The sequence below is a fragment of the Panulirus ornatus genome, chromosome 3 (genome assembly GCF_036320965.1).
Source record: "Panulirus ornatus isolate Po-2019 chromosome 3, ASM3632096v1, whole genome shotgun sequence".
Classification (NCBI taxonomy): Eukaryota; Metazoa; Arthropoda; class Malacostraca; order Decapoda; family Palinuridae; genus Panulirus; species Panulirus ornatus.
In genome coordinates this window covers 29,434,665-29,461,127 of record NC_092226.1, presented here as the reverse complement: position 1 = coordinate 29,461,127, position 26,463 = coordinate 29,434,665, and the positions used below count along the sequence as shown (strand labels likewise).

The 26,463-nt window shown below is 42.0% G+C and overlaps 1 protein-coding gene across 1 annotated transcript in view; it reads left to right on the top strand.

Annotated features, from left to right (window-relative positions):
- Positions 1–26,463, top strand: part of LOC139761823 (ras GTPase-activating protein 3-like) — a 165,459-nt gene that overhangs the window by 128,065 nt on the left and 10,931 nt on the right. Inside the window, exon 7 of the mRNA XM_071686327.1 lies at positions 11,013–11,196. Within this exon, the coding sequence (XP_071542428.1) occupies positions 11,013–11,196 (184 nt within the window). The remainder of the gene's footprint in view (positions 1–11,012; positions 11,197–26,463) is intronic.

Genomic DNA, 26,463 nt, shown 5'->3' with positions numbered 1-26,463 from the left:
ACCCATTTTTGCTTTCCGAGATAATGTTCTCGACTTCCACACATTCTTCAAGGCTCCCAGAATTTTCGCCCCCTCCCCCACCCTATGATCCACTTCCGCTTCCATGGTTCCATCCGCTGCCAGATCCACTCCCAGATATCTAAAACACTTCACTTCCTCCAGTTTTTCTCCATTCAAACTCACCTCCCAATTGTCTTGACCCTCAACCCTACTGTACCTAATAACCTTGCTCTTATTCACATTTACTCTTAACTTTCTTCTTCCACACACTTTTCCAAACTCAGTCACCAGCTTCTGCAGTTTCTCACATGAATCAGCCACCAGCGCTGTATCATCAGCGAACAACAACTGACTCACTTCCCAAGCTCTCTCATCCCCAACAGACTTCATACTTGCCCCTCTTTCCAAAACTCTTGCATTTACCTCCCTAACAACCCCATCCATAAACAAATTAAACAACCATGGAGACATCACACACCCCAAGCCGCAAACCTACATTCACTGAAAACCAATCACTTTCCTCTCTTCCTACACGTACACATGCCTTACATCCTCGATAAAAACTTTTCACTGCTTCTAACAACTTTCCTCCCACACCATATATTCTTAATACCTTCCACAGAGCATCTCTATCAACTCTATCATATGCCTTCTCCAGATCCATAAATGCTACATACAAATCCATTTGCTTTTCTAAGTATTTCTCACATACATTCTTCAAAGCAAACACCTGATCCACACATCCTCTACTACTTCTGAAACCACACTGCTCTTCCCCAATCTGATGCTCTGTACATGCCTTCACCCTCTCAATCAATACCCTCCCATATAATTTACCAGGAATACTCAACAAACTTATACCTCTGTAATTTGAGCACTCACTCTTATTCCCTTTGCCTTTGTACAATGGCACTATGCACGCATTCCGCCAATCCTCAGGCACCTCACCATGAGTCATACATACATTAAATAACCTTACCAACCAGTCAACAATACAGTCACCCCCTTTTTTAATAAATTCCACTGCAATACCCTCCAAACCTGCTGCCTTGCCAGCTTTCATCTTCCACAAAGCTTTCACTACCTCTTCTCTGTTTACCAAATCATTTTCCCTGACCCTCTCACTTTGCACACCACCTCGACCAAAACACCCTATATCTGCCACTCTATCATCAAACACATTCAACAAACCTTCAAAATACTCACTCCATCTCCTTCTCACATCACCACTACTTGTTTTCACCTCCCCATTTGCGCCCTTCATATACTCGTACATAATTCATACTGTGTGCCTTTATTCATTTCCATCGCCACTCCGCCACTCATGAAATAACAACCCCTTCCCCCCTCATGTGCGCGAGGTAGTGCTCGGAAAAGACAACAAAGGCCGCATTCGTTCACAGTCAGTCTCTAGCTGTCGTGTATAATGCACTGAAACCACAGCTCCCCTTCCACATCCAGGCCCCATAGAACTTTCCATGGTTTACCCCAGACGCTTCACATGGCCTGGTTCAATCCATTGAAAGCACGTCGACCCCGGTATACCACATCGTTCCAATTCACTGTAGTGCTTGCACGCCTTTCACCCTCCTACATGTTCAGGCCCCGATCACTCAAAATCTTTTTCACTCCATCTTTCCACCTCCAATTTGGTCTCCCACTTCTCCTCGTTCCCTCCACCTCTGTCACATATATCCTCTTTGTCAATCTTTCCTCACTCATTCTCTCCATGTGACCAAACCATTTCAAAACACCCTCTTCTGCTCTCTCAACCACACTCTTTTTATTACTACACATCTTTCTTACCCTATTATTACTTAATCAAACCATCTCACACCACATATTGTCCTCAAACATCTCATTTCCAGCACATCCACCCTCCTCTGCAACCATATAACATTGTTGGAACCACTATTCCTTCAAACATACCCATTTTTGCTTTCTGAGATAATGTTCTCGACTTCCACACATTCTTCAACGCTCCCATAACTTTCGCCCCCTCCCCCACCCTATGATTCACTTACAGTTCCATGGTTTCATTCACTGCCAAATCCACTCCCAGATATCTAAAACACTTCACTTCCTCCAGTTTTTCTCCATTGAAACTTACTTCCCAGTTGACTTGTCCCTCAACCCTACTGTATCTAATAACCTTGCTCTTATTCACATTTACTCTCAGCTTTCTTCTTTCACACACTTTACCAAAGTCAGTCACCAGCTTCTGCAGTTTCTCACCCGAATCAGCCACCAGCGCTGTATCATCAGCGTACAACAACTGACTCACCTCCCAAGCTCTCTCATCCACAACAGACTGCATACTTGCCCCTCTTTCCAAAACTCTTGCATTCACCTCCCTAACAATGTCATCCATAAACAAATTCAACAACCATGGAGACATCACACACCCCTGCCGCAAACCGACATTCACTGAGAACCAATTCTTTTCCTCTCCTCCTACGCGTACACATGCCTTACATCCTCAATAAAAACTTTTCACTGTTTCTAACAGCTTGCCTCCCCCACCATGTATTCTTGATACCTTCCACAGAGCACCTCTATCAACTCTATCATATGCCTTCTCCAGATCCATAAGGGCTACATACAAATCCATTGGCTTTTCTAAGTATTTCTCACACACATTCTTGAAAGTAAACACCTGATTCACACATCCTCTACCACTTCTGAAACCACAGTGCTCTTCCCCAATCTGATGCTCTTTACATGCCTTCACCCTTTCAGTACCCTCCCATATAATTTCCCAGGAATACTCAACAAGCTTATGCCTCTGTAATTTGAGCACTCACTCTTATCCCCTTTGCCTTTGTATAATGGCGCTATGCAATCATTCCGCCAATCCTCAGGCACCTCACCATGAGTCATACATACATTATATAACCTTACTAATCTGTCAACAATACAGTCACCCCCTTTTTTAATAAATTCCACTGCAATACCAACCAAACCCACTACCTTGCTGGCTTTCATCTTCCGCAAAGCTTTTACTACTACTTCTCTGTTTACCAAATCACTCTCCCTAACCCTCTCGCTTTGCACACCACCTCAACCAAATCACCCTATATCTGCCACTTTATCATCAAACACATTCAACAAACCTTCAAAATACTCACTCCATCTCCTTCTCACATCACCACTACTTGTTATCACCTCCCCATTAGCCCCCTTCACTGAAGTTCCCATTTGTTCCCATGTCTTATGCACCTTATTTACCTCCTTCCAAAACATCTTTTTATTCTCCCTGAAATTTAATGATACTCTCTCACCCCAACTCTCATTTGCCATCTTTTTCACCTCTTGCACCTTTCTCTTGACCTCCTGCCTCTTTCTTTTATACATCTCCCTGTCATTTGCATTATTGCCCTGCAAAAATCATTCAAATGCCTCTCTCTTCTCTTTCACTAATAATCTTACTTCTTCATCCCACTACTCACTACCCTTTCTAATCTGCCCACCTCCCACGCTTCTCATGCCACAAACATCTTTAGCGCAAGCCATCACTGCTTCCCTAAATACATCCCATTCCTTCCCCATTCCCCTTACATCCTTTGTTCTCACCTTCTACCATTCTGTACTCTATTTCTCCTGGTACTTCCTAACAGAAGTCCCCTTCCCAAGCTCCCCTACTCTCACCACTCTTTTCACCCCAACATTCTCCCTTCTTTTCTGAAAACCTCTAAAAATCTTCACCTTTGCCTTCACAAGATAATGATCAGACATCCCTCCAGTTGCACCTTTTAGAACATTAACATCCAAAAGTCAGGGAAACAGAAGAAGGGGTCAAGCGGGGAGTGCTCATCCTCCTCGAAGGCTCAGATTGGGGTGTCTAAATGTGTGTGGATGTAACCAAGATGAGAAAAAAGGAGAGATTAGTATGTTTGAGGAAAGGAACCTGGATGTTTTGACCCCTAGTGAAACGAAGCTCAGGGGTAAAGGGGAAGAGTGGTTTGGGAATGTCTTGGGAGTAAAGTCAGGGGTTAGTGATAGGACAAGAGCAAGGGAAAGAGTAGCACTACTCCTTAAACAAGAGTGGTGAGAGTATGTGATAGAGTGTAAGAAAGTAAACTCTAGATTTATATGGGTAAACTGAAAGTGGATGGAGAGAAATGGGTGATTATTGGTGCCTATGCACTTGGGAATGAGAAGAAAGATCATGAGAGGCAAGATTTTTTGGAGCAGCTGAATGAGTGTGTTAGTAGTTTTGATGTACGAGACCGGGTTATAGTGATGGGTGATTTGAATGCAAAGGTTAGTAATGTGGCAGTTTAAGGAATAATTGGTGTACATGGGTTTGTTCAGTGCTGTAAATGGAAATGGTGAAGAGATTGTAGATTTATGTGCTGAAAAAGGATTGGTAATTGGGAATACCTGGTTTAAAAAGAGAGATATACGTAAGTATACGTATGTAAGTAGGAGAGATGACCAGCAAGCATTATTGGATTACATGATAATTGATAGGTGCGCAAAAGAGAGACTTTTGGATGTTAATGTGCTGAGAGGTGCAACTGGATGGATGTCTGATCATTATCTTGTGGAGGCGAAGGTGAAGATTTGTAGAGGTTTTCAGAAAAGAAGAGAGAATGTTAGGGTGAGGAGAGTGGTGAGAGTAAGTGAGCTTGGGAAGGAGAATTGTGTGAGGAAGTACCAGAAGAGACTGAGTACAGAATGGAAAAAGGTGAGAACAAAGGAGGTAAGGGGAGTGGGGGAGGAATGGGATGTATTTAGGGAAGCAGTGATGGCTTGCGCAAAAGATGCTTGTGGCACGAGAAGCGTGGGATGTGGGCAGATTAGAAAGGGTATTGAGTGGTGGTATGAAGAAGTAAGATTATTAGTGAAAGAGAAGAGAGAGGCATTTGGATGGTTTTTGCATGGAAATAATGCAAGTGAGTGAGAGATGTATAAAAGAAAGAGGCAGGTCAAGAGAAAGGTGCAAGAGGTGAAAAGGGGGCAAATGAGCGTTGGGGTGAGAGAGTATCATTAAATTTTAGGGAGAATAAAAAGATGTGCTTTAAGGAGGTAAATAAAGTGCATAAGACAAAGGAACAAATGGGAACTTCAGTGAAGGGGGCTAATGGGGAGGTGATATCAAGTAGTGGTGATGTGAGAAGGAGATGGAGTGAGTATTTTGAAGGTTTGTTGAATGTGTTTGATGATATAGTGGCAGATATAGGGTGTTTTGGTTGAGGTGGTGTGCAAAGTGAGAGGGTTAGGGAGAATGATTGGGTAAACAGAGAAGAGGTAGTAAAAGCTTTGCGGAAGATGAAAGCCAGCAAGGCAGCGGGTTTGGCTGGTATTGCAGTTGAATTTATTAAAAAAGGGGGTGACTGTATTGTTGACTGGTTGTAAGGTTATTTTATGTATGTATGACTCATGGTGAGGTGCCTGAGGATTGGCGAAATACTTGAACAGTGCCATTGTACAAAGGCAAAGGGGATAAAAGTGAGTGCTCAAATTACAGAGGTATAAGTTTGTTGAGTATTGCTGGGAAATTATATGGGAGGGTATTGATTGAGAGGGTGAAGGCATGTACAGAGCATCAGATTGGGGAAGAGCAGTGTGGTTTCAGAAGTGGTAGAGGATGTGTGGATCAGGTGTTTGCTTTGAAGAATGTATGTGAGAAATACTTCGAAAAGCAAATGGATTTGTATGTAGCATTTATGAATCTCGAGAAGGCATTTGATAGAGTTGATAGAGATGCTCTGTGTAAGGTATTAAGAATATATGGTGTAGGGGGCAAGTTGTTAGGAGCAGTGAAAAGTTTTTATCGAGGATATAAGGCATGTAAATGTGAATAAGAGCAAGGTTATTAGGTACAGTAGGGTTGAGGGTCAAGTCAATTGGGAGGTGAGTTTGAATGGTGAAAAACTGGAGGAAGTGAAGTGTTTTAGATATCTGGGAGTGGATCTGTCAGCGGATGGAACCATGGAAGCGGAAGTGGATCATAGGGTGGGGGAGGGGGCGAAAATTTTGGGAGCCTTGAAAAATGTGTGGAAGTCGAGAACATTATCCCGGAAAGCAAAAATGGGTATGTTTGAAGGAATAGTGGTTCCAACAATGTTGTATGGTTGCGAGGCGTGGGCTATGGATAGAGTTGTGCGCAGGAGGATGGATGTGCTGGAAATGAGATGTTTGAGGACAATGTGTGGTGTGAGGTGGTTTGATCGAGTAAGTAACGTAAGGGTAAGAGAGATGTGTGGAAATAAAAAGAGCGTGGTTGAGAGAGCAGAAGAGGGTGTTTTGAAATGGTTTGGGCACATGGAGAGAATGAGTGAGGAAAGATTGACCATATTTGCGTGTGTGGACGTGTGTATGTACATGTGTATGGGGGGGGTTGGGCCATTTCTTTCGTCTGTTTCCTTGCGCTACCTCGCAAACGCGGGAGACAGCGACAAAGTATAAAAAAAAAAAAAAAAAAAAAAAAAAAAAATAATAAGGCATGTGTACATGTAGGAAGAGAGGAAAGTGATTGTTTTTTGGTGAATGTAGGTTTGCGGCAGGGGTGTGTGATGTCTCCATGGTTGTTTAATTTGTTTATGGATGGGGTTGTTAGGGTGGTGAATGCAAGATTTTTGGGGAGAGGGGCAAGTATGCATTCTGTTGTGGATGAGAGAGCTTGGGAAGTGAGTCAGTTGTTGTTCGCTGATGATACAGCGCTGGTGGCTGATTCAGGTGAGAAACTGCAGAAGCTATTGACTGAGTTTGGTAAAGTGTGTGAAATAAGAAAGCTGAGAGTAAATGTGAATTAGAGCAAGGTTATTAGGTACAGTAGGGTTTAGAGACAAGTCAATTGGGAGGTAAGTTTCAGTGGGGAAAAACTGGAGGAAGTGAAGCATTTTAGATATCTGGGAGTGGATTTGGCAGCAGATGAAACCATGGAACTGTAAGTGAATCATAGGGTGGGGGAGGGGGCGAAAGTTCTGGGAGCGTTGAAGAATATGTGGAAATCGAGAACATCATTTCGGAAAGCAAAAATGGATATGTTGAAGGAATAGTGGTTCCAACAATGTTATGTGGTTGTGAGGCATGGGCTTTAGATAGAGTTGTGCACAGGAGGGTGGATGTGCTGGAAATGAGGTGTTTGAGGACAATATGTGGTGTGAGGTGGTTTGATCGAGTAAGTAATAATAGATAAGAGAGATGTGTGGTAATGAAAAGAGTGTGGTTGAGAGAGCAGAAGAGGGTGTTTTGAAATGGGTTTGGTCACATGAAGAGAATGAGTGAGGAAAGATTGACCAAGAGGATATATGTGTCAGAGGTGAAGGGAACGAGGAGAAGTGGGAGACCAAATTGGAGGTGGAAAGATTGAGTGAAAAAGATTTTGAGTGATCGGGGCCTGAACATGCAGGAGGGTGAAAGGCATGCAAGGAATAGAGTGAATTGGAACAATTTGGTATAACAGGGTCGACGTGCTTTCAATGGATTGAACCAGGGCATGTGAAGCGTCTGGGGTAAACCATGGAAAGTTGCGTGGGGCCTGTATTTGGAAAGGGAGCTGTGGTTTCAGTGCATTATATATGACAGTTAGAGAGTGAGTGTGAACGAATGTGGCCTTTTTTTTTCTTTTCCTAGTGCTATCTCATGCACACATGGGGGGAGGGGGTTGTTATTTCATGTGCGGCGGGGTGGTGATGGGAATGAATAAGGGCAGACAGTATGAATTATGTACATGTTTATATATGCATATGTCTGTGTGTATATATATATGTATACGTTGAGATTTAAAGGTATGTATATTTGCGTGTGTGGACGTGTATGTATATACATGTGTATGTGGTTTGGTTGGGCCATTCTTTCGTCTGTTTCCTTGCACTACTTCGCTAACGCGGGAGACAGCAACAAAGCAAAAATGAATGAATAGATATAAAACGCCAGAGAGCATTTTTTTTTTTTTTTTTTCCAAAAGAAGGAACAGAGAACGAGGCCAGGTGAGGATATTCCCTCAGAGGCCCAGTCCTCTGTTCTTAACGCTACCTTGCTAACGCGGGAAATGGTGAATAGTTTGAAAGAAAGAAAGAATATATATATATTTGTGTGTGTGTGATTATATATTTGTAATTGTCTTTGTATTTTATTGGAAAGGAGTTTTACACTTGTTTGGCCTTATATTTTGAAATGTCTCGTACAACCTTTTGAATTGTATGCTATCCATACTTACCCCGACCTCTTTCAGTTTACTTCATTCATCCACCTCTCTTTTACTATAAAAGTACTTTTTTGCATTCTTTTTGATAAATATCTTTTATAGTTTTATTGCATGTATTCTAGTTACCTTGTCAATACATATTTTGAAGAACTGTTCACTGTCTGCATGACGAGTCTGGTTTAGAATTTTCAAGATTGTGATCAGATCACCCCTCACTCTTCTCCCTTTCATGATGGGCCCAGTTTTAGGCTTCCAGTATTCCCCTGTAACTCAGCTTTCTTAATCCTGATGCTATCTTTATGAACCATGGAAGCGGAAGTGGATCATAGGGTGGGGGAGGGGGCGAAAATTTTGGAGCCTTGAAAAATGTGTGGAAGTCGAGAACATTATCTCGGAAAGCAAAAATGGGTATGTTTGAAGGAATAGTGGTTCCAACAATGTTGTATGGTTGCGAGGCGTGGGCTATGGATAGAGTTGTGCGCAGGAGGATGGATGTGCTGGAAATGAGATGTTTGAGGACAATGTGTGGTGTGAGGTGGTTTGATCGAGTAAGTAACGTAAGGGTAAGAGAGATGTGTGGAAATAAAAAGAGCATGGTTGAGAGAGCAGAAGAGGGTGTTTTGAAATGGTTTGGGCACATGGAGAGAATGAGTGAGGAAAGATTGACCAAGAGGATATATGTGTCGGAGGTGGAGGGAACGAGGAGAAGAGGGAGACCAAATTGGAGGTGGAAAGATGGAGTGAAAAAGATTTTGTGTGATCGGGGCCTGAACATGCAGGAGGGTGAAAGGAGGGCAAGGAATAGAGTGAATTGGAGTGATGTGGTATACAGGGGTTGACGTGCTGTCAGTGGATTGAATCAAGGCATGTGAAGCGTCTGGGGTAAACCATGGAAAGCTGTGTAGGTATGTATATTTGCGTGTGTGGACGTGTGTATGTACATGTGTATGGGGGGGGGGTTGGGCCATTTCTTTCGTCTGTTTCCTTGCGCTACCTCGCAAACGCGGGAGACAGCGACAAAGTAAAAAAAAAAAAAAAAATTATAGTTTTGGCCTTATGTATGATATGAACAGTTTGCTCAATATTTTCTCAGCCATATATTTGAAAGCTGTTATAACACTCGCCACCAGGCAATTTGTCTCTTGCTGTTCTCCTTATGTGGGATTTTGGTGACAGAAGTGACAGTGTCAACTGCCAAGTCCCTCTCACACACAGAATGCTGAAGCAGATTATCCTTTAGACAGTAATTGTATTGAGGCCTTCTTTCACTCTGTCTCATCCTCATTACTTTACAATTGCTTGGGTTGAATCTCATCAACCATGCATCATACTACCTCACACACGCAATGCTGAAGCAGAGTTTCCTTTAGACAATAATTGTATTGAGGCCTTCTTTCACTCTGTGCCATCCTCATTACTTTACAGTTACTTGGTTGAATCTCATCAACCATGCATCATACTACCTTTAGAGTTAGTTCAGGTCTCCTTGTGAGTTGATGCTCTCCTGCTGTCTTTTCATTTCCCTTATGACCTTTGCATTCTCTGTCGGATGTTTAGGTTGGAGTCTATTCTTTCTAGCAAGTCATTGACATTAATCAAGAAGAGTAATGGTTCTAAAACAGAAGCATACAGTACTCTACAGGTGACTTCACCCATTTAGAGAAGGTTTCTCATAGTCCTTTGTTTCCATTTTCTTAGGTAGTCTTTTAACCATTAGAGGGATCTCCCACTTATCCTCACAAGGTGATCCTGCTTCTTAACCATCCTTCCATGTGGTACAGTGTCAAGCATTCTAAAAGTTCAGATACAATCGTTCCACCCAGCCATCCTTTTTCTTTAAAACAGGGCTTACTCTCTTAATGGAATCTGAAAGGTTTGCAGTTAGGGGGAGGTTGAGGTTGCGTTGGTTAGGATCTGGTGGATTTAGGAATGGGCCTGCCTGTAAGATGGATATACAACTTGTACTAGTAATGACTGTAATAACAGTGATAAAATGTGTCAGTGTGTTTGATAAAGAATCATTCAGATTATATTACGTTGCATTTGGATTATTATATGATATGTGCTGCTCACTACAAGTATTTAATGAATAACAGGGATGATGTCGCTTTATTTCCTTACATGGAATATTTCCATATCTATATCTCTGATGCCTGTTCCTTTCTGGAACTACCTCAAGAGAATGGCCACGGCAAAAGAGTCTCCATAACTAGTGAACTCCATTGCTGCTTCCTAACCTTTAGTGCCTTTCCCTTAAGAGGCCGCTGACAAAGGGCAAATCTAGTGCAGTGTTTGCAGAGGCACCTACCTAATGTTCCTACTGACCACTTCTATCTGATGTTTCTGTCTAATGCTATTACGTGAATGTTCCTACCTACTGTTTCTATATACTGCTCCTACCAATTTGCCTAAAGGCAGGGCTAGTACATGGTATTCACCTCAGGAAAATCTAAAGTTAAGAAGAATGAGGTGTGTGAATTAAGTTTTGTGAAGTGTTATGACAAGAAGAGACTGTATGTTTGTGGACAGAATGCCATCAGTCCACTTGTGAATGAGGGAGAAAGAAAAGACAGCTACCTGGGTTAGACAAGTGCATCCTGACAACCACCACAGTGCTGGCTCACTAAGCAGCTGTCACTAGCCCTCCTGATACCCTCATGGGTAGTACTGGTAATATACTTCCCTGGCCAGTGGCTGCCTACCAACTACTACCTTCTTCGGAATATTTCCCATGTAATATTATGTTCAGCTAAGACAGATGTCCTCAGTTTGCCCTGTCAGGGATTAGAAAACATCACATAATTGAAAACATCATTTTGTGTAGTTGATTAAAAGGTATTCATAATTTTTACAGGTGCGTGTAAAAATGGAGTTATTTATGGAGCTTCTCGAGAAGTGGATTTGGGAGGTGTTTTCCTTGATAATCCAGCTGTTTCCCTGAAATCTCTCAGTTCTGTTATTACCAGCGTTATACAGTTACAGCAGGAGCATCGCAACCACCAACGACGACTTCTACGCACTCTCAGATATGGATCAAAGTAGGTTAATTTGCTTTAGATATAAGGATATGTGTGCTTACAATGTGTATACTGTAATTCATTGGCAGTTCAGAGTAAGGAAGCAAAACAACTTTTTGACCATGATATAATGACAAAGGAATTTTTATACAAAAAAGTTTAGCTCTATTATTTTTCATAAGGAAGCTGTAAGTAGTGTGTGGAAGTAGATGTCTCATTATTTTAGAGTACTATAGGTTGCAGCTTGTAGTTGGATGTTCAGAAATAATGGATAGTAAGACATAAGATAGTAGGTATTGGAAAAGTTATCAGGGTATGTCCTTTACTAAAGAAGGGTAAGATTATTGCATTATAACACTGGAAGTACCCACATTTGCAAGCAGATGCAGTATGTCTCCATCCTTGTTTCTTTCACCATCATATTCACTGCAGAGGGAAGCACCACAGAACATCTTAACTGCACCATTGATAAACCTAACTTCACTTCATGGGTTATCTTCACTATACCATCATTGTCTTTATACCCCTACCAGTCAGATTGGTCAGTGACTAAACTTCAACACACCAGGCCTTTGTCCTGACCATTAAAGGTCAGGCAAGTGGCCATTATCACTTCACCCTCCATGCCACTGTCCTTTGACCTGTCCTTTATGAGTCAGTTCAAAGGCCATCTTTATGGTGTTTTAGGTGAAAAGTGCTAATTGTTGGTAAAAAGTATGAAAAATGAAACAAAACACTGTTTTTCTTGCATGGGGAGACATAATGAGGTGAACTTAATGGGAATGAAGACAGTTCACCTTAAAGTTTTGAAGGTAGAACTGGTAAAGATTAAAAACTTGTAGATTTCTCCACTGTACATGGATGTTTTGAAAAAAATAAAAGTTAACCTAAGTGATAGGTACCTCAGGCAACCTTTTAATGCAGTGCCCTGAAGATGAAAAAAATGAAGTAAACTTTGGTGATATGTACTTCAGGTAATCTTTTAATCCATTGCTCTGAAATGAAAATCTTGGTCTATTACTAGCAAGGCAGGTTAGGAACTGATCCTCAGTGTGTTGAAATTGTAGGTAGGATTTGGATGAGAGAAGATGTTTCTGCTGCTGATGGTAACATATAATGTTATTACTGATGTTTTTTAAAATCTGCTATTTTGGTACTTTGTGCTTGATGTTTGTGTCAGAAGACAAAAAAGTCTAGTGTATTTTAAGAGCAGATGTGTGAAAATGTGATAATCTGTTACATATACTGGACAATGAAGAGTTATAAAGTTCTCAACAGGTACTGTAAATATACAGTGAACATGGAATGATTAAGATGCCCACGTTGTGGACCTGTGAAGACAACATCCCATCCCATCCCATTCCAGTGGGGAGCTCGCAAAAGGAGTGAGGCATTGGAGATAAAGATAGATAGATATGCATACCCTTCATTACATCATCTTACCTTCCTGCTCAAGAAGTTCTTTCTCTTCTTACACAGCACTCAGGAAGCTGGCCATGTTCCCCAGTTTGGATCACAGGTCACAAAGTGTTGTGATGTTTGTGTGCATGAGTGTGCAGAAAGTGCAGGGCAATTGAGTAGTTATTGTTCGATCTCTTCTATATGGTAGTCGCATCATGGGCATAAAGAGTCTTGGGATATAATGATTTGGTGTTTGTAGTATTGCAGCTGACATCATTAATGGGTTGGAATTCAAGACTGAGTTGGTAGGTCAGTAGTTTAGTGCCTGCCAGGTTATTTCGGTGTGCATGCAATTTGTCAATATTCTGTTTGTTAGGCGTTGGGGAATCTGTGATTACAACTTACTGAAGTGTGAGGGAGGGGTAAGCTTTTTATTTCTGCTTAGGGGTTAGTAGTTAGTTTTAAAGTGGGAGAGGGTTTAGTGCTGTTGCATAGATTTGAGTGCCAGGTATGTTAAGGTGGAAATGTATTTGGAGGATCTTTGTTTCATTGTGAAGGTGTTGAGTGTGTGTAGTTGCTAGGCAGCCAGTGATTATTCTAAGTTCACAGTTTTGTGTGGTTTGCAGTTTTGTTATATTTGCTTTTAAAAGGGTGGAAGACCAGGTAGGTAGGGCATAAGGTGTTTGATATATTTGTTGCTTTTATTTTCATGTTATTGGTGTGGGGAGTGAATTTCTGTTATACGTGATGCCTAGAATGGATGATGTTTTATTCAGAGGTAGGAAATTTCCATTGAAGGTGCCTGGAGGGTTATACTGCATATGTAAATTATTACTTTTAAACACCTACTTACTTTTCATGCTTTAATGAGGGAAGTTCAGGAACAAATAGGTGATGGCCTAATTTACACACACCATCTCTGAAGCTCTCATGTATAATATAATGAAACATTTTATAAAGTTACTTAAGGGATTTAATGGCTCATGCCAACTGCTAACTTTGGGAGACTGCATCTGCCTCACTCTTATTTTATGGCTTGGGACTTGTATAGTGATGGGTGATTTTAATGCGAAAATGAGTAATGTGGCAGTTGAGGGTATAATTGGAGGGCATGGAGTATTCAATGTTGCAAATGGGAATGGTGAAGAGCTTGTGGATTTGTGTGCTAAAAAAGACTGATGATTGGGAATACCTGGTTTAAAAAGAGAGATATACATAAGTAGGAGAGATGGTCAAAGGGCATTATTGAATTACATGTTGATTAATAGGTGTGTAAAAGAGAGACTTTTGGATGTTATTGTGCTGAGAGGGGCAGCTGGAAGTATGTCTGATCACTATCTTTTAGAGGTGAAGGTGAAGATTTGTAGAGGTTTTCAAAAAAGAAGGGAATGTTGGGGAGAAGAGAGTGGTGAGATTAAGTGAGCTTGGAAAGGAGACTTGTGTGAGGAAGTACCAGGAGAGATTAAGTGTAGAATGGCAAAAGATGAGAGCAGTTGATGTGAGGGGAGTGGATGAGGAATGGGATGTGCTTAGGAAAGCAGTGATGGCATGTGCAAAAGATGTATGTGGCATGAGAAAAGTGGGTAGTGAGTGGTGGGGTGAAGAAGTAAGGTTCTTAGTGAAAGAGAAAAGAGAGGCATTTGGACGATACTTGCCAGGAAGGAGTGCAAATGACTGGAAGATGTATAAAAGAAAGTGGCAGGAGGTCAAGAGAAAGGTGCAATGGTTGAAAAAAGAGGGCAAATAAGAGTTGGGGTGAGAGAGTATCATTAAATTTTAGGGAGAGTAAGATGTTTTGAAAGGAGATAAGTAACATGGGTATGACAAGAGAACAAATTGGAACATCAGTCAAGGGGGCAAATGGGAAGGTGATAACAAGCAGTGATGAAATGAGGAGATGCAGTGAGTATTTTGAAGGTTTGTTGAATGGGATGTATCTAGGGAAGCAGTGATGGCTTGCGCAAAAGATGCTTGTGGCATGAGAAGCGTGGGAGGTGGGCAGATTAGAAAGGGCAGTGAGTTGTGGGATGGAGAAGTAAGATTATTAGTAAAAGAGAAGAGAGAGGCATTTGGACGATTTTTGCTGGGAAAAAATGGAAATGACTGGGAGATGTATGAAAGGAAGAGGCAGGAGGTCAAGAGAAAGGTGCAACAGGTGAAAAAGAGGGCAAATGAGAGTTGGGGTGGGAGAGTATCATTAAATTTTAGGGAGATTAAAAAGATGTTTTGGAAGGAGGTAAATAAAGTGCGTAAGACAAGGGAACAAATGGGAACTTCAGTGAAGGGGGCTAATGGGAACGTGATAACAAGTAGTGGTGATGTGAGAAGGAGATGGAGTGAGTATTTTGAAGGTTTGTTGAATGTGTTTGATGATAGAGTGGCAGATATAGGGTGTTTTGGTCGAGGTGGTGTGCAAAGTGAGAGGGTTAGGGAAAATGATTTGATAAACAGAGAAGAGGTAGTAAAAGCTTTGCAGAAGATGAAAGCCAGGAAGGCAGCAGGTTTGGATGGTATTGCAGTGGAATCTATTAAAAAAGGGGGTGACTGTATTGTTGACTGGATGGTAAGGTTATATAATGTATGTATGAATCATGGTGAGGTGCCTGAGGATTGGCGGAGTGATTGCATAGTGCCATTATACAAAGGTAAAGGGGATAAGAGTGAGTGCTCAAATTACAGAGGTATAAGTTTGTTGAGTATTCCTGGTAAATTATATGGGAGGGTATTGATTGAGAGTGTGAAGGCATGTACATAGCATCAGATTTGGGAAGAGCAGTGTGGTTTCAGAAGTGGTAGAGGATGTGTGGATCAGGTGTTTGCTTTGAAGAATGTATGTGAGAAATACTTAGAAAAGCAAATGGATTTGTATGTAGCATTTATGGATCTGGAGAAAGCATATGATAGAGTTGATAGAGATGCCCTGTGGAAGGTATTAAGAATATATGGTGTGGGAGGCAAGTTGTTAGAAGCAGTGAAAAGTTTTTATCGAGGATGTAAGGCACGTGTCCGTGTAGGAAGAGAGGAAAGTGATTGGTTCTCAGTGAATGTAGGTTTGCAGCAGGGGTGTGTGATGTCTCCATGGTTGTTGAATTTGTTTATGGATGGGGTTGTTAGGGAGGTAAATGCAAGAGTTTTGGAAAGAGGGGCAAGTATGCATTCTGTTGGGGATGAGAGAGCTTGGTAAGTGAATCAGTTGTTGTTCACTGATGATACAGCGCTGGTGGCTGACTCATGTGAGAAACTGCAGAAGCTGGTGACTGAGTTTGGTAAAGTGTGTGAAAGAAGAAAGCTGAGAGTAAATGTGAATAGGAGCAAGGTTATTAAGTACTGTAGGGTTGAAGGACAAGTCAATTGGGAGGTAAGTTTGAATGGAGAAAAACTGGAGGAAGTGAAGTGTTTTAGATATCTGGGACTGGATTTGGCAGCGGATGGAACCATGGAAGCGGAAGTGAATCTTAGGGTGGGGGAGGGGGCGAAAATTCTGGGAGCATTGAAGAATGTGTGGAAGTCAAGAGCATTATCTCGGAAAGCAAAAATGGGTATGTTTAAAGGAATAGTGGTTCTAACATTGTTATATGGTTGCGAGGTGTGGGCTATGGATAGAGTTGTGCGGAGGAGGGTGGATGTGCTGGAAATGAGATGCTTGAGGACAATATGTGGTGTGAGGTGGTTTGACTGAGTAAGTAATAATAGGGTAAGAGAGATGTGTGGTAATAAAAAGAGTGTGGTTGAGAGAGCAAGAGAGGGTGTTTTGAAATGGTTTGGTCATATGGAGAGAATGAGTGAGGAAAGATTGACTAAGATGATTTGTGTGTCAGAGGTGGAGGGAACGAGGAGAAGTGGGAGACCAAATTGGAGGTGGAAAGATTGAGTGAAAAAGATTTTGAGTGATCGGGGCCTGAACATGCAGGAGGGTGAAAGGTGTGCAAGGAATAGAGTGAATTGGAATGATGTGGTATACCGGGGTTGACGTGCTGTCAGTGGATTGAACCAGGGCATGTGAAGCATCTGGGGTAAACCATGAAAAGTTGTGTGGGGCCTGGATGTGGAAAGGGAGCTGTGGTTTCGGTGCATTATTACATGACAGCTAGAGAGTGAGTGTGAACAAATGTGGCCTTTGTTGTCTTTTCCTAGCACTACCTAGCACACATGAGGGCGGAGGGGGTTGTTATTTTGTGTGTGGCGGGGTGGCGATGGGAATGAATAAAGGCAGACAATATGAATTATATACATGTGTATATATGTATATGACTGTGTGTGTATATATATGTATACGTTGAGATGTATAGGTATGTATATTTACGTGTGTGGACATGTATGTATATACATGTGTATGTGTGTGGGTTGGGCCATTCTTTCGTCTGATTCCTTGCGCTACCTCGCTAACGCGGGAGACAGCGACAAAGCTGAGCATGCAGGAGGGTGAAAGGCGTGCAAGGAATAGAGTGAATTGGAACAATGTGGTATTCTGGGGTCAGTGTGCTGTCATTGGATTGAACCAGGGCATGTGAAGCGTCTGGGGTAAACCATGGAAAGTTTTGTGGGGCCTGGATGTGGAAAGGGAGCTGTGGTTTCAGTGCATTATACATGATAGCTAGAGACTGAGTGTGAAAGAATGTGGCCTTTGTTGTCTTTTCCTAGTGCAACCTCGCGCACATGGGGTGGGGGGGGTGTCATTTCATGTGTGGTGGGGTGGCGACGGGAATGAATAAAGGCATACAGTATGAATTATATACATGTGTATATATGTATATGTCTGTGTTTATATATATATATATATATATATTTTTTTTTTTTTTCATACTATTTGCCATTTCCCGCGTTAGCGAGGTAGCGTTAAGAACATAGAACTGGGCCTTAGAGGGAATATCCTCACCTGACCCCCTTCTCTGTTCCTTCTTTTGGGAAAAAAAAAAAAAAATACCTACACAGCTTTCCATGGTTTACCCCAGACGCTTCACATGCCCTGATTCAATCCACTGACAGCACGTCAACCCCGGTATACCACATCGATCCAATTCACTCTATTCCTTGCCCTCCTTTCACCCTCCTGCATGTTCAGGCCCCGATCACACAAAATCTTTTTCACTCCATCTTTCCACCTCCAATTTGGTCTCCCACTTCTCCTCGTTCCCTCCACCTCCGACACATATATCCTCTTGGTCAATCTTTCCTCACTCATTCTCTCCATGTGCCCAAACCATTTCAAAACACCCTCTTCTGCTCTCTCAACCACGCTCTTTTTATTTCCACACATCTCTCTTACCCTTACGTTACTTACTCGATCAAACCACCTCACACCACACTTTGTCCTCAAACATCTCATTTCCAGCACATCCATCCTCCTGCGCACAACTCTATCCATAGCCCACGCCTCGCAACCATACAACATTGTTGGAACCACTATTTCTTCAAACATACCCATTTTTGCTTTCCGAGATAATGTTCTCGACTTCCACACATTCTTCAAGGCTCCCAGAATTTTCGCCCCCTCCCCCACCCTATGATCCACTTCCACTTCCATGGTTCCATCCGCTGCCAGATCCACTCCCAGATATCTAAAACACTTTACTTCCTCCAGTTTTTCTCCATTCAAACTTACCTCCCAATTGACTTGACCCTCAACCCTACTGTACCTAATAACCTTGCTCTTATTCACATTTACTCAACTTTCTTCTTTCACACACTTTACCAAACTCAGTCACCAGCTTCTGCAGTTTCTTACATGAATCAGCCACCAGCACAGTATCATCAGCAAACAACAACTGACTCACTTCCCAAGCTCTCTCATCCCCAACAGACTTCATACTTGCCCCTCTTTCCAAAACTCTTGCATTTCCCTCCCTAACAACCCCATCCATAAACAAATTAAACAACCATGGAGACATCACACACCCCTGCCGCAAACCTACATTCACTGAGAACCAATCACTTTCCTCTCTTCCTACACGTACACATGCCTTACATCCTCGATAAAAACTTTTCACTGCTTCTAACAACTTGCCTCCCACACCATACATTCTTAATACCTTCCACAGAGCATCTCTATCAACTCTATCATATGCCTTCTCCAGATCCATAAATGCTACATACAAATCCATTTGCTTTTCTAAGTATTTCTCACATACATTCTTCAAAGCAAACACCTGATCCACACATCCTCTACCACTTCTGAAACCACACTACTCTTCCCCAATCTGATGCTATGTACATGCCTTCACCCTCTCAATCAATACCCTCCCATATAGTTTACCAGGAATACTCAACAAACTTATACCTCTGTAATTTGAGCACTCACTCTTATCCCCTTTGCCTTTGTACAATGGCACTATGCATGCATTTCGCCAATCCTCAGGCACCTCACCATGAGTCATACATACATTAAATAACCTTACCAACCAGTCAGTAATACAGTCACCCCCCTTTTTTAATAAATTCCACTGCAATATATATATATATATATATATATATATATATATATATATATATATATATATATATATATATATATATATATATATATATTATATTTTTTTTTTTTATTATACTTTGTCGCTGTCTCCCGCGTTTGTGAGTTAGCGCAAGGAAACAGACGAAAGAAATGGCCCAACCCCCCTCCATACACATGTATATATATACGTCCACACACGCAAATATACATACCTACACAGCTTTCCATGGTTTACCCCAGACTCTTCACATGCCTTGATTCAATCCACTGACAGCACGTCAACCCCGGTATACCACATCGCTCCAATTCACTCTATTCCTTGCCCTCCTTTCACCCTCCTGCATGTTCAGGCCCCAATCACACAAAATCTTTTTCACTCCATCTTTCCACCTCCAATTTGGTCTCCCTCTTCTCCTCGTTCCCTCCACCTCCGACACATATATCCTCTTGGTCAATCTTTCCTCACTCATTCTCTCCATGTGCCCAAACCACTTCAAAACACCCTCTTCTGCTCTCTCAACCATGCTCTTTTTATTTCCACACATCTCTCTTACCCTTACGTTACTCACTCGATCAAACCACCTCACACCACACATTGTCCACAAACATCTCATTTCCAGCACATCCATCCTCCTGCGCACAACTCTATCCATAGCCCACGCCTCGCAACCATACAACATTGTTGGAACCACTATTCCTTCAAACATACCCATTTTTGCTTTCCGAGATAATGTTCTCGACTTCCACACATTCTTCAAGGCCCCCAGAATTTTCGCCCCCTCCACCACCCTATGATTCACTTCCGCATCCATGGTTCCATCCGCTGCCAGATCCACTCCCAGATATCTAAAACACTTTACTTCCTCCAGTTTTTCTCCATTCAAACTTACCTCCCAATTGACTTGACCCTCAACCCTACTGTACCTAATAACCTTGCTCTTATTCACATTTACTCTTAACTTTCTTCTTTCACACACTTTACCAAACTCAGTCACCAGCTTCTGCAGTTTCTCACATGAATCAGCCACCAGCGCTGTATCATCAGCGAACAACAACTGACTCACTTCCCAAGGTCTCTCATCCCCAACAGACTTCATACTTGCCCCTCTTTCCAAAACTCTTGCATTTACCTCCCTAACAACCCCATCCATAAACAAATTAAACAACCATGGAGACATCACACACCCCTGCCGCAAACCTACATTCACTGAGAACCAATCACTTTCCTCTCTTCCTACACGTACACATGCCATACATCCTCGATAAAAAACTTTTCACTGCTTCTAACAACTTGCCTCCCACACCATATATTCTTAATACCTTCCACAGAGCATCTCTATCAACTCTATCATATGCCTTCTCCAGATCCATAATTGCTACATACAAATCCATTTGCTTTTCTAAGTATTTCTCACATACATTCTTCAAAGCAAACACCTGATCCACACATCCTCTACCACTTCTGAAACCACACTGCTCTTCCCCAATCTGATGCTCTGTACATGCCTTCACCCTCTCAATCAATACCCTCCTGGATCATAGGGTGGGGAAGGGGGCGAAAATTCTGGGAGCCTTGAAGAATGTGTGGAAGTCGAGAACATTATCTCGGAAAGCAAAAATGGGTATGTTTGAAGGAATAGTGGTTCCAACAATGTTGTATGGTTGCGAGGCGTGGGCTATGGATAGAGTGGTGCGCAGGAGGATGGATGTGCTGGAAATGAGATGTTTGAGGACAATGTGTGGTGTGAGGTGGTTTGATCGAGTAAGTAACGTAAGGGTAAGAGAGATGTGTGGAAATAAAAAGAGCGTGGTTGAGAGAGCAGAAGAGGGTGTTTTGAAATGGTTTGGGCACATGGAGAGAATGAGTGAGGAAAGATTGACCAAGAGGATATATGTGTCGGAGGTGGAGGGAACGAGGAGAAGAGGGAGACCAAATTGGAGGTGGAAAGATGGAGTGAAAAAGATTTTGTGTGATCGGGGCCTGAACATGCAGGAGGGTGAAAGGAGGGCAAGGAATAGAGTGAATTGGAGCAATGTGGTATACCGGGGTTGACGTGCTGTCAGTGGATTGAATCAGGGCATGTGAAGCGTCTGGGGTAAACCATGGAAAGCTGTGTAGGTATGTATATTTGTGTGTGTGGACGTATGTATATACATGTGTATGGGGGTGGGTTGGGCCATTTCTTTCGTCTGTTTCCTTGCACTACCTCGCAAACGCGGGAGACAGCGACAAAGCAAAAAAAAAGAATTATTTACCAGGAATACTCAACAAACTTATACCTCTGTAATTTGAGCACTCACTCTTATCCCCTTTGCCTTTGTACAGTGGCACTATGCACGCATTCTGCCAATCCTCTGGCACCTCACCATGAGTCATACATACATTAAATAACCTTACCAACCAGTCAATAATACAGTCACCCCCTTTTTTAATAAATTCCACTGCAATACCATCCAAACCTGCTGCCTTGCCGGCTTTCATCTTCCGCAAAGCTTTTACTACCTCTTCTCTCTTTACCAAATCATTTTCCCTAACCCTCTCACTTTGCACACCACTTCGACCAAGACTCCCTATATCTGCCACTCTATCATCAAACACATTCAACAAACCTTCAACATACTCACTCCATCTCCTTCTCACATCCCCACAACTGATGTTGAGATGTATAGGTATGTATATGTGCGTGTGTGGATGTGTATGTATATACATGTGTGTGTGGGTGGGTTGGGACATTCTTTCGTCTGTTTCCTTGCGCTACTTCGCTAACGCAGGAGACAGCAACAATGTATAATAAATAAATATATACACGTACATTTTCATTCTTGCTGCTTTCATCCATTCCTGTTGCCTCCCTGCCATGCAGGAAATAGCACCCCCCCTCTCATTTTTCCTACAAGGTAGTGCCAGGAAAAGACAAAAAGGCAACATTTGTTGACACTCAGTCTCTAGCTGTCATGTTTATGCACAGAAACCACAGCTCCCTTTCCACATAGAGGCCCCACAGACCTTTCCATGGTTCACCCCAGATGCTTCACATGCCCTCGTTCAATCCATTGAAAGTACATTGACTGCGGTATACCACATTGTTCCAATTCACTCTGTTCCTTGCATGCCTTTCACCCTCCTGTATGTTCAGGCCCTGATTGCTCAAAATCCTTTTCACTCCATCCTTCCACCTCCAGTTTGGTCACCGACTTCTCCTTTCCTCCACCTCTGACACATATATCCTCTTTGTCAATCTTTCCTCACTCATTCTCTCCATATGTCCAAATCCCTTTCAGCATACCCCTTCTGCTCTCTTAACCACGCTTTTTATTTCCACACATCTCTCTTTCCCTTAAATTAATTACTCAATCAAACTACCTCCTATCACTTATTGCCCTCATACATTTCATTTCCAATACATCCACCCTTTTCCACACAACCCTATATATAGCCCATGCCTCAGAACCATAAGATATGATTGAACAACTATTCCTTCAAACATACCCATTTTTCCCCTCCGAGATAACTTTCTCTTTTTCCACACATTCTCCAGTGCTCCCAAAACCTTCACACCAACCTCCACCATATGACTCACTGCTGCTTTCATGGCTTCATTCGCTGCCAAGTCCACTTACAGATATCTAAAGCACTTCACTTCCTCCAATTTCCCTCCATTTCTTCCCAGATAACTTGTCCCTCAACCCTGCTGAATCTAATACCCTTGTTTTTATTCACATTTACTCTCATCTTTCTCCTTTCATACACTCTTCCCAACTCGGTCACCATCTTCTGCAGTTTCTCACTCAAATTAGCCACCAGTCCTGTATCATCGGTGAACGACTGACTCACTTCTTAGGCCTTTTTCACCAGCAAGCTGCATACTTGCTTCTCTCTCCAAGATTTGCATTTACCTCCCTCTCCACCCCATCCTTAACAAATTAAACAACCTTGGTGACATCACACACCTTTGGTGCAGATCAACCTTTACTGGGAATCGCTCATTCTCTTCTCTCTCTGCTCGTGCACATCCCTTGCACCTTTCAAAAAACTTTTCACTGCCTCTAGCAGCTTACCACCTGTGCCATATATTCTTGATACCTTCCACAAAGCATCTCTATCAACCCAGTCATATGCCTTCTCCAGATCTATAAATGCCACATATAAATCCATCTGTTTTTCTAAGTATTTCTCACATACATTTTTCAAAGCAAACACCAGATCCAATTAGAAAACCACACTGCTCCTTCTCAATCTGATGCTTTCTACATACCTTCCATGCAGCTTAACAGGTACACTCAATGAACTTATTTTTTTGTAGAGGGAACACTCATCTTTATCCCTTTTGCCTTTATACAGTGGTACTGTGCATACAGTCTGCCAGTTCTCAGCCACTTCACCATAATCCATTTATACATTGAATATCCTTACCAACCAATTAACAAAACAGTCACCCCCTTTCTTAATGAATTCATCTGCAATACCAGCTACTCCCACTGCCTTCCTGCATTTCATCCTCTGCAAGGCTTTCACCACCTCTTCTCTCTTTACCAAACCATTCCCCATGACTCTCACTTCGCATACCAACCCGACCTAAACACTGCACATGTACCACTTTACCATCAAAAACTTTTAACTAATCCTTCATCATACTCACTTCATCGCTTCCTCACTTCATCACTACCTGTTATTATTTTCCCTTTTACCCCCTCATTTTGCATACCACCCCAGTCAAAACACCCTGTATCTGTCACTCTATCATCAAACACATTTAAGAATCCTTCAAAATACTCACTCCATCTCACTTCATCACTTTTTGTTATCACTTCTGTATTTGCCCCCTTTACCGATGCTCTCATATACCAAATATGAACATTTTATATTTATTTATTTATTATAAATTTGGACGAATTTTGCAGGGAAAAAATGCAATTGAGTGGGAGATGTATAAAAGAAAGAGACAGGAGGTCAAGAGAAAGGTGCAAGAGGTGAAAAAAAGGGCAAATGAGAGTTGGGGTGGGAGAGTATCATTAAATTTTAGGGAGAATAAAAAGATGTTCTGGAAGGAGGTAAATAAAGTGCATAAGACAAGGGAGCAAATGGGAACTTCGGTGAAGGGCGCAAGTGGGGAGGTGATAACAAGTAGTGGTGATGTGAGAAGGAGATGGAGTGAGTATTTTGAAGGTTTGTTGAATGTGTTTGATGATAGAGTGGCAGATATAGGGTGTTTTGGTCGAGGTGGTGTGCAAAGTGAGAGGGTTAGGGAAAATGATTTGGTAAACAGAGAAGAGGTAGTGAAAGCTTTGCGGAAGATGAAAGCCGGCAAGGCAGCAGGTTTGGATGGTATTGCAGTGGAATTTATTAAAAAAGGGGGTGACTGTATTGTTGACTGGTTGGTAAGGTTATTTAATGTATGTATGACTCGTGGTGAGGTGCCTGAGGATTGGCGGAATGCGTGCATAGTGCCATTGTACAAAGGCAAAGGGGATAAGAGTGAGTGCTCAAATTACATATTTCATATGTGACTGAAAGTGTGCACATGCAGTATTGTCATGACATAAGGCATTATATGAAATTTATGATTAATGTATTAGAAAATTATGATGCAATTACTTATTTGAAAATCTTGGAACAAACAATAATCATTAATGAGGAGATAAATTGTAAATAAAATGGATATGCGGGTGCTATGTATGTGTTTTGAATTTGACATTATACTGTTATTTTCATTTTAGTAATAAAATGAAAACTTTTTAGAATGATGCCTTACATATTTTAAACATACTTATTTAATGTATTCACTTAAAACCTCATAATTTTGTACAATAAAAGAGTATTAAAAGAGTATATGTATTAACTTTCTAAAATGGGAAACAGAAGAAGGAGTCACGCGGGGAGTGCTCATCCTCCTCGAAGGCTCAGAGTGGGGTGCCTAAATGTGTGTGGATGTAACCAAGATGTGAAAAAAGGAGAGATAGGTAGTATGTTTGAGGAAAGGAACCTGGATGTTTTGGCTCTGAGTGAAACGAAGCTCAAGGGTAAAGGGGAAGAGTGGTTTGGAAATGTCTGGGGAGTGAAGTCAGGGGTTAGTGAGAGGACAAGAGCAAGGGAAGGAGTAGCAATACTCCTGAAACAGGAGTTGTGGGAGTATGTCATAGAATGTAAGAAAGTAAATTCTCGATTAATATGGGTAAAATTGAAAGTTGATGGAGAGAGGTGGGTGATTATTGGTGCATATGCACCTGGGCATGAGAAGAAAGATCATGAGAGGCAAGTGTTTTGGGAGCAGCTAAATGAGTGTGTTAGCGGTTTTGATGCACGAGACCGGGTTATAGTGATGGGTGATTTGAATGCAAAGGTGAGTAATGTGGCAGTTGAGGGAATAATTGGTATGCATGGGGTGTTCAGTGTTGTAAATGGAAATGGTGAAGAGCTTGTAGATTTATGTGCTGAAAAAGGACTGATGATTGGGAATACCTGGTTTAAAAAGCGAGATATACATAAGTATACTTATGTAAGTAGGAGAGATGGCCAGAGAGCGTTATTGGATTACGTGTTAATGGACAGGCGTGCGAAAGAGAGACTTTTGGATGTCAATGTGCTGAGAGGTGCAACTGGAGGGATGTCTGATCATTATCTTGTGGAGGCTAAGGTGAAGATTAGTATGGGTTTTCAGAAAAGAAGAGTGAATGTTTGGGTGAAGAAGGTGGTGAGAGTAAGTGAGCTTGGGAAGGAGACCTGTGTGAAGAAGTATCAGGAGAGACTGTGTACAGAATGGAAAAAGGTGAGAACAATGGAAGTAAGGGGAGTGGGGGAGGAATGGGATGTATTTAGGGAATCAGTGATGGATTGCGCAAAAGATGCTTGTGGCATGAGAAGAGTGGGAGGTGGGCTGTTTAGAAAGGGTAGTGAGTGGTGGGATGAAGAAGTAAGAGTATTAGTGAAAGAGAAGAGAGAGGCATTTGGACGATTTTTGCAGGGAAAAAATGCAATTGAGTGGGAGAAGTATAAAAGAAAGAGACAGGAGGTCAAGAGAAAGGTGCAAGAGGTGAAAAAAAGGGCAAATGAGAGTTGGGGTGAGAGACTATCAGTAAATTTTAGGGAGAATAAAAAGATGTTCTGGAAGGAGGTAAATAGGGTGCGTAAGACAAGGGAGCAAATGGGAACTTCAGTAAAGGGCGTAAATGGGGAGGTGATAACAAGTAGTGGTGATGTGAGAAGGAGATGGAATGAGTATTTTGAAGGTTTGTTGAATGTGTCTGATGACAGAGTGGCAGATATAGGGTGTTTGGGTCGAGGTGGTGTGCAAAGTGAGAGGGTTAGGGAAAATGATTTGGTAAACAGAGAAGAGGTAGTAAAAGCTTTGCGGAAGATGAAAGCCGGCAAGGCAGCAGGTTTGGATGGTATTGCAGTGGAATTTATTAAAAAAGGGGGTGACTGTATTGTTGACTGG